Below are 9473 nucleotides of genomic sequence, written 5' to 3' on the forward strand. Positions count from 1 at the left end.
CTGGGTGGGAACCAGGGCTCACCTATTAGCCACATACTGTGCCTCTGTAGTTGACCCATCACATTTGGGATGCTGCTATTCCTCAGAACAAATGTATCATACACTGACCCAGGATACTTAGCATTGACGTGGGAGATGTACTGGTCCGCAAAGCACACCATCTGTAAATTCATAGAGTGGAAACTCTTATGATTTCTGAACACCTGTTTATTCTGACGGGGGGCAAATGCAATATGTGTTCCATCAATCGCCCCAGTTATGTTGGGGATATGTCTCATTGCATAGAACTTGGCCTTCACTGTGGCCAAATATTTAACCTCGGGAAATACACTGTAGCTGCACGTGTTTAATCAGGGCAGTCAGAACTCTTGTTAGCACTATTAAGAACATTGGCTGTGACATTCCTGCTGCCAAGCCCACTGTCACTTGGAAAAAACCAGTTGCTAGGAAATGGAGCACTGATAGAACTTGCACAAGAGGGGGGATCAAAGTGGGGTGACGGATAGCAGAAATCAGGTCAGGCTCCAATCGGGCACACAGCTCTGTGATCGTGGCCCTGTCCAGTCTACAGGTGAGGATAATGTGCCTGTCCTCCATTGTTGCCAAGTCCACCAGGGGTCTGTACACAGGGGTATGTCTCCATCTCCTAGTCATCCGCAGCGGTAGAAATATACGGGCAATAGAGTGAGGAGCCGGTCACAAACTGAACATTGGAGCTACAACAGAACTGTGCATGCTGTTAACTTGTAATGGGTAAGTGTGATTTGTCCAATATGTCCTAATTTCACCAGTGACGCAGCAATTTTCCAGGGCCTGCCCCCTCCCCCGAAATGGCGTCTGCCTGTCCTGTGTGGAGGGACAGGTGGAAGTGCGGTAATTCCGCTGAAGTTGTGCACCATTGCTGGAGGTGGTCAGGAACTGTCATGCAGCTCCTTATTGGTTAACATTGGGCCCTATGGGTTACAGTGGCCAATGGTGATCTACGCCGGTGGTGACGGTATGCACTGCTGCCGGCGTGGCCGCCATTTTCTATCTCATCCCTCACATGCTGCCTGATCTTCAACAGGGGAGGACCTACACTGCATTTGCTGCTGTGACCTGTGTCTGGAACCTACCATGGCCCCTGTGACTGGGAAAAGGGCCCCAGCCTTCACTTCAGCGGAGTTGGAGAGACTGGTGGATGGGGTCCTACCCCAGTATGGACTGCTGTATGGGCCTCCAGACCAACAGGTGAGTACACTGTGGACACGATGCATGTGGCATGAATACATGGAGTGGTGTGTGTGAAGATCTCATGTAAGGGGGGTGGGTGGATGTCCTCTTGGCGGCGTATTGGTTGTGTGCTGGGCCATGTGTGTGTAAATGGTGATGTGAAAGGCTATGGTGGGCTATAAGTCAGGAATGTTTGACTAATTCCATTTTCCTGTGTGTATTGCCTCTGCAGGTCAGCGCCCATCAAAAAAAGGGTACACGGCGTGCCATCACCAAGGACGAGCGGACCCTGGTGGTCTACGGCAGGTGGAACACCCACTGTGAGAAACGGTGGGAGGACCTGAGACGCTGGGCACGGAAGACGGCTGAGGCCTAGCTGGGGATGGCCTCCCAACGAGGAAGAGGTGCCTGTTGAACCCTGACCCCCCTGATGGCCCGTATACTGGCTGTGGCCTATCCTGAGCTGGATGGGTGCTTGAGGGCATCACAGCAGCCACAAGGGGGTGAGTACAGTGCCCATCATTACAACTTACATATAGTAGGGTGGTATCCGGGTGGGGTATGTATGTCGGTAGGTGCCCCTAGGCCAGGCCTGAGATTGCAGCGTGGGTCCCCTGGTGGCTAGGGTTCAGAAGGGCAAATCTTGCAACCCAGGTCGTAGGCATCCACTAATGGTCAGGGGTGCGTGGGTACCAGGTGTGCTGCATTTGGCGGTGTGTGCCTCTCCCCATGCCTTGGCTGTTAACTGTTTTTCTGGTAGTGTAATGGTATATTGTGAAGGGCTGTTCCCTGTGTGTGAGGGTGCTGTATACACCAACAGTGGATTTGGTGCAGCCATTGACCAAGTGTATCCTTTGTCTCTCCCCCCCCTTACTGTTTTGTCACCCTGTCCTTATGTGCATTAGCATCATCTGGTGGAGGAGCAGAGGCACCCGTGACGGAGGGAGCTGCATCCCACAGGACCCTGGAGGCAGAGTCCACCAATGGTGAGGGCACCAGTGGGACGGAGGGTGAGGGGAGCACCATGGCGGAGACTGGAGAGGACAGTTCTGACACAGATATCTCCTCAAATGGAAGCTCCCTGGTGTTGGAAGACACCTCTGTGACCACCCCAGCTACAGGGTACAGCCACCACCCGAATCTGGCCTTCAAAAGGCCGAAGGTCCTTTCTATTATCCTTCTGGTTCGCCCATGTGCCTCATTATCATGTTCTTCTGCCCTTGTCCTGGCATTCCACACAGGGGTCAGAAGCCATGATAGGTTGGGGTAACCAGAGTCACCTGCAAATTTTGAGGGACAACATTTAGCACTGCCCTCCCAGCAGCCCCTCATCGAGTTCCCCATGCCCGCTCACCCAGGAGGGTGGGCATTTCCATCGCCCCAGGGACCTCAGGCCCTGCCCCAGTGAGCCCTGCTGCCCTGAGTGAGGAGGCTATTGACCTCCTGAGATCAATCTCTGTAGGGCAGTCAACCATTTTGAATGCCATCAAGGGGCTGGCAGCCCAGATGCAACAGACTAATGCATTCCTGGAGGGCATTCACACAGAAATGCCACCTCAACAGAGATCGATCCAGGCTCTGGCCTTCTCTCTGATCTCAGCCATTGTCTCAGTTTCCACCCTCCCCCCTCCAACTTCCTCTTCCCAGTCCCATTCTCCTCAAACCGAACCCATCCCAAGCACACAGGCAGACGAGCATGCACACAAGACATCGCACAAGAGTGGTACAGGCAAACACAAGCACCCTCCTGAGCAGGCGTTCTGAGCAGTCAGCGGTCGATCCTTTGGCAGAAGGTGAAGAGGGAGATGCAGAGGAACTCTGATGAGCTCTTGCATTCGTTATCTGGTGAGATCCCCAAAGCAGAGACCCTAAGTAGCCAGAAAAGGAGGTTTGGCTACCTAAGAAGGAGGATTGGCTACTAAGAGAGGTAAGAGCCTATCAGAAGGAGCCTCTGACGTCACCTGCTGGCACTGGCCACTCAGAGCAGTCCAGTGTGCCAGCAACACCTCTGAATCCAAGATGGCAGAGGTGTGGGGCACACTGAAGGAGCTCTGGGCACCTCACCTGGGAGGTGCAGGTCAGGGGAGTTGTCACTCCCCTTTCCTTTGTCCAGTTTTGCGCCAGAGTAGGGCTGGGGGATCCCTGAACCAGTGTAGACTGGCTTATGCAGAGATGGGCAGCATCTGTGCCCATCAAAGCATTTCCAGAGGCTGGGGGAGGCTACTCCTCCCCAGCCTTTCTCACCTTTTCCAAAGGGAGAGGGTGTAACACCCTCTCTCTGAGGAAGTCATTTGTTGTGCCTTCCTGGGCCAGGGCTGCCTGGGCCCCATGGGGGCAGAAACCTGTCTGAGGTGTTGGCAGCAGCTGCAGTGAAACCCCGGAAAGGCAGTTTGCGGGTACCCGGATTCTGTGCTAGAGACCCGGGGGATCATGGATTTGTCTCCCCAATACCAGAATGTTATTGGGGTGACCTTAGACATGTTACATGGCCATGTTCGGAGTTACCATTGTGACACTACACATAGGTAGTGCCCTACGTGTAGGGCACGCATGTAATGGTGTCCCCGCACTCACAAAGTCTGGGGAAATTGCCCTGAACAATGTGGGGGCACCTTGGCTAGTGCCAGGGTGCCCACACACTAAGTAACTTTGCACCCAAATGTCACCAGGTGAAGGTTAGACATATAGGTGAATTATAAGTTACTTATGTGCAGTGGTAAATGGCTGTGAAATGACTGACGTGGACGTTATTTCACTCAGGCTGCAGTGGCAGGCCTGTGTAAGAATTGTCAGAGCTCCCTATAGGTGGCAAAAGAAATGCTGCAGCTCATAAGGATCTCCTGGAACCCCAATACCCTGGGTACCTCAGTACCATATACTAGGGAATTATATGGGTGTACCAGGATGCCAATGTGAATTGGTAAATTTAGTCACTAGCTTGTTAGTGACAAATTTGGAAGTAAAGAGAGAGCATAACCACTGAGGTTCTGATTAGCAGAGCCTCAGTGAGACAGTTAGACATCACACAGGGAACACATACAGGACACACTTATGAGCACTGGGGCCCTGTCTGGCAGGGTCCCAGTGACACATGGACTAAAACAACATACATACAGTGAAATATGGGGGTAACATGACAGGCAAGATGGTACTTTCCTACACCCACATAGCCAAGACTCCCCAGGACCCAGCACAGGACATGTTGCCCCCACCAGATCAAGTCGGCAAGTCACCTACTCAAGAGACTGGCCTTGCACTCCCCAGGACCAAGCACAGGGCATGTTGCCCCCTCCAGAGCAGGTGGGCAAGTCACCCTCTCGAGAGACTGTGGCCTTGCATTCCCCAGGACCAAGCACAGGGCATTTTGCCACCTTCAGAGCAAGTGGGCAAGTCACCCACTCGAGAAACTGTGGCCTTGCACTCCCCAGGACCAAGCACAGGGCATGTTGCCCCCTCCAGAACAAGTAGTCTTGTTCCATCTGAGGTGCCCCCATCCCCCGTCCCCCTGAGGGTGCCTGCCTATTTACCAAGTGATGCCCCTGCAGTGTTCTTTCCATGTTGATGCAGGTGACACGTGTGGCCTTGGACTTTGGCCTGTGGCCATGTGGCCTACGAACATTGTGGCTGGGCTGTGTCCCTTTTTCTGTACATATGTATATATCTATTATCTTAACTAACTTATTTTTCTTGATGTGTTGCTCTCATTACATTCACTTTTTCAAAATTGTTTTGCCCTTATTCGTGCGAGTTACGTGGTAAAAATGTTTTAGTAATGCAGCTGATTGTGTGTATGGTGTGGGGGGGGGATGCGTGTGTGTGTCACTCTCTTTTTCCTCCCTACCTCCCTTGTGTGCTAGGTGTCTGTACTCATCGTCGTCATCTTCGCCGGTGTTGGTGTTCATGGAAGAGCAGCACGTAGAAGATCATAGGGAAGCCATGCAGTTCGGGCTCCATGGTGGCGTGGTTGTTCCCTGTGTCTCCAATGGTGAGTCCTTTCCCTTCTGAGCTCATTTTCCTCCAGGCTTTTGATGTTGTTGGTACCGCCCTGGAAAAGGCAGCAGATTGCAGTGTATTAATATGATGGGCTGAACTTTGTCTTCTGCCTGGCTGTAGGTGGCTCCCGCTGTGGTGGTTGTTGTTTCTGCCCTGGTGGTCGGTGTGGTACATTGGCTGTCTATCGGAGATCTTTCCACCATGGTCATAATTTGGTGGTAGTTACTGCCAGCCTGTTGTTGGTATTACTGCCACTTTAACACCAACCGCCAGGTTTGTAATGAGGGCCTTAGTCTTTTTATTGAGCTCAAATTCCTTCAGCCGAGCACGCTTCAAGCTGTATCCAAGGAAACTGCATCAAGATCAGACACTTGTGACGTAAGGCACCTCAAACAGCTCTGGTCTTGAGAGGCGGTCTTGAAAGTTCTAACATTTTCTAAGCCCCCACTTTTTGGGGTTTCTGGAGCAGCTGCTCTGGGTAATTTTTAAGTATCCCAGAAGTTCAGAAACACAACCTTAGAACCAGTACTCATTCCAGCAGAGGCCACCATCCCCATCCAGCTCTGGTCCATTCTGTACTGGTGAACTGCCCACTTTAAGATCAAGGCCTCTTGCAGCTTGTTCCTCTTATGTTACAGTCAGACAATCCAGGTCTCATTTGCTCCTCTTGTTCTGAGGATGGTAATTTAGGGTGACACATTTATGCTCTGTACCAGCCGGTGGAGGTGGTTCCTGGCCCCTCCTAAGCAATAGAGAAAAAGTTCCCTGGGGCAACTATTCCCACTTTTGCAACAGTTCCTGATTGCCCTACCATAAACAATCCCACAGTAGATCTTACTTGCAAAATCCAAGTTGGGAAAACTCTTCTCCCCTCATGCAGAGCCTGTGAACTCACCGAGAGGAGTGGCCAGGAAAATGAGCAGTCCCCCCCTCTGTAGACACTCAAAACCAGTTATGGGGTAGCTTTCCACCCGCTTTGTTTAGTGCCAGTCAGGCTGTGTGGGACAAGAGGTTGCATTCTGCAGGTCTAGCCTTACAATTTGTACTCCTACTACCAGGTGTAAATCTCCATCCAGAGTCAGTGAATTTCATCTCAGCAGAGATTTAAGCCTCAGTGTAGGCGTAAAGTTATGCCTGCAGAGATCTCTGCAACTAGGTGGTTTACTTCTGTAAATGGAGTCCTAGAATTAAGGCAAAAGTACTCCTGAAATCCTGGACTATGTCAGGAGTACTAAAATAGTATGTCACACCTCCTCAAAGCAAAAAATAATTGAGCCCTCTGTTTTTTTCTTGCCTCCATTTCACCAGCAATAATTCAAGGAGGACAAACAGCGGCCCTGGCTGTCTTGCTTGTTGACATGTTTAGTGCTCTTCAGTAGCCGTCAAGGATTTAGTACTTTTTTAAGGAGAGGTGGCATTTGATGGGTTACAATCAATGTGATCAGACACCCAGGTAGTGTGGTATACACCTGACAACAACAGCAAAGGTTATCTAGATTTTCTGCCCAAAAACAGACATTGTTGGAGTGTTTCTTTTCCTTGATAATTAAACACCTCACATCTGTAATAGTGGTGTGGCTGGTCCATCTGGAAGATAGCACACAGCTGTGAGGCTGGCCTGGTTTGTAGTGGGTACCAAAGGTACTTACACCTTATGCAGGTCCAGTTATCCCTTATTAGTGAAATGTAGTCAGTGTCTAGAAGCTAGGCTCTCTAGAGGTAGTGTGGATGATCACCCAAGGCCTAACATACTAAGCTCATGCAATACCACTGTAGTCACACAGTACTCACACACATGAAAGAAAATACTCAGTGTTACAAAAAGAAAGGTACTTTATTTCTGTGACACATATGCCAATAAATACCTTAGAGACTATTCTGCCTTAGGAATAATATGCCAGCAGGTGACGATTGATGCTCCCAGAGTGCCCTGCCAATTTGGAATCCAAGATGGAAAAACCCAGGGACACTCTGGGTGAGCTCTGAGCACCACCCCTGGGGTGGTGATCGACAGGGGAGTGGTCATTCCCCTTTCCTTTGTCCAGTTTCATACCAGAGCAGGGACTGGGGGTCCCTCAACTGGTGTAGACTGGATTTTGCAAGGAGGACACCATCTGTGCCCTTCAAAGCATTTCCAGAGGCTCTGGGAGGATACCCCTCCCATATCTGTAACACCTGTTTCCAAAGGGAGAGGGTGTAACACGCCTTTCTCAAAGGAAGTGCTTTGTTCTGACTTCCTGGGCTCGAGCTTCTTGAGGCCTGACATATGGGTGACATAAGTGATCTGGCGCAGTATACATGGCAGTGAAAGGGGGCATGCACCATTTCACACAGACTGCCATGGCAGTCCTGTAGAAGCCCTTGCAATGGCTACCTATGGGTGGCAAAAGAAATGATTCAGCCTGTAGGGATCCCCTGGAACCCCAATGCTGTGGGTACCTATAGGGACCTATAAGGGGGCACCAATATGCCAATTTTGGGTGGAATACTGTGTTAACAGTATCCAACAACCAAATTGAATGGGAGAGAGCATATCTACTGGGGTCATGACTAGCAGGACCCCAGTAGAGACAGTCAAACACACTGACAAAAAGGCCAAACATAGGGGTAACCATGCTAGAAAAAGGCTACTTTCTCACAGCTGCCATATCTTATGAACAGTCAGCTAAATATGTGCAAGCCATTTAAAGATATCTCACTCACCCAACCAAGTTGGCAACAATCACAGCACTTACAAGTGTAATCTGGTGCTACACACCCAGGGCCATATTTATGGCCTGGTTTGCATCCCACTTGCACCACGCCGCATGGTGCAAGAGCGATTCAACCTTAAGTGAGATTTAGAAAGTCACACAAGGCCACCTTGCGCTGTTTCATAAATGTTGAGGATTGTAAGGCACTTCAAATCGCTGTGTTACATTACTCTGTGCCTGTGCCAGGGAGGCTGTTCTATGGGTTTTGGTTGTGAGTTCCCACACAAGATCCATGGATTGTGATGCATTCACAGATTTACATGAACCTATATACCTGGGAATGCACCAAAAAGATATGCATAACAATGAGAAGTATACTGATTTCTTCCCATTCTGCAGCACACATAGAAAGTGGAAAAAGCCTCACAGGACTGTGTATGTGGGGAAGGTGCTCAAAACCATTCCTGTGTGCACAAGGATGCCTGTGTTGGCACTAGGCAGTCAAAAAGGTGCCAGCACATGCGGAATGGACAGGGATGTGCGGTATTCTTTTAAATACTGTACAATCCTGCCCTTTTCCTGTGACACAAACAGTCCTGCACCACAAAGCCCAAAAATGTAGGCCCCAATATTTCACAACCCAACTGGTTACCCCACAGGTCGAGTTTCTAGGCTAGTGTATTTGGGAAGGGACTACTCATGTGAAGTAATTTGCTGCAATAACAGTGATCTGCAGTATTGGTACTTTATTCTAAGATCCTTCCTTTCCTTTCAGTCTGCTGCTCAAGTTCCTATTAACCTAACGTGGTTTGGCTCTTCCTGCCCCTGCAAACTAACAGTGTGAAGTTAGCCAAGGAGCTGGTACTTTATAAAATAGTTGAGGATTGAAAAAGCCACCTTTGTTGGGAAATGTCTCCCCATGTAGTTTCACTCTTATAAATAAGTGAGGGATCACAGGCGTGGTACAGAAGTGAACACTGGGCAATGCAGAGGATAAAGAAGACAGAAGGAGACAGATTGACAAAAATGTGTGTGGCTCACAAGAAACTCTTACCTGGGGTTTGGGAGCAGCCTGGGTTTGAGCCGCTCTCTGTTGCTGGTACTGCCTGCAAGCCCGGGAGTCTGAGGTCGGCGTAGGTGATATCCCCTGCCATTTCATTTACTGAATGTTTGAGGTGGGAGAGAGTTACCAGAGATCAGATGGTGGAGGTGGAAGAGATGGAAGAGGAAGTGAAAGCTCTCAGCTGTGAAGCACTGCAGCAGCTAAACCCACAGCCACCTCCTGCAACAAAGACACTGACAGAAATGAGCAGTGTCAGAGATGCAAACACTTCATTGGCTGATGAGTCAGCACACACACTCCTCCTCCTCAACAAATGATGCTGGGAGAAAACCCTCACTCTGCAGTGGAGTGCCAGTGGAACAATAGGAAGATCTCCAATGCCAATTGCACTGGTGCACATATTGCACCAGTGCTATCTTGAGAGGGTGTTCCTTTATGTGAATGGCCTGGCCCCATGAAAATAAGGGAATCATATTCTCTCTGCAACCATGATCCCCCCAAAGAAGGCACAA

At 50.0% G+C, this 9473-nt stretch overlaps 1 protein-coding gene across 1 annotated transcript in view; it reads right to left on the bottom strand.

Moving 5' to 3' along the window:
• The window catches only part of LOC138296292 (killer cell lectin-like receptor subfamily B member 1B allele B), a 157081-nt gene extending 147942 nt beyond the window's left edge, over positions 1 to 9139 (bottom strand). The window contains exon 1 of the mRNA XM_069235301.1: positions 8953 to 9139. Coding sequence (XP_069091402.1) covers positions 8953 to 9052 — 100 coding nt within the window. The 5' untranslated portion in view covers positions 9053 to 9139. The remainder of the gene's footprint in view (positions 1 to 8952) is intronic.
• Between the last annotated feature and the right edge of the window lie 334 nt (positions 9140 to 9473).

This window comes from Pleurodeles waltl, chromosome 1_2, assembly GCF_031143425.1.
Source record: "Pleurodeles waltl isolate 20211129_DDA chromosome 1_2, aPleWal1.hap1.20221129, whole genome shotgun sequence".
Taxonomy (NCBI): Eukaryota; Metazoa; Chordata; class Amphibia; order Caudata; family Salamandridae; genus Pleurodeles; species Pleurodeles waltl.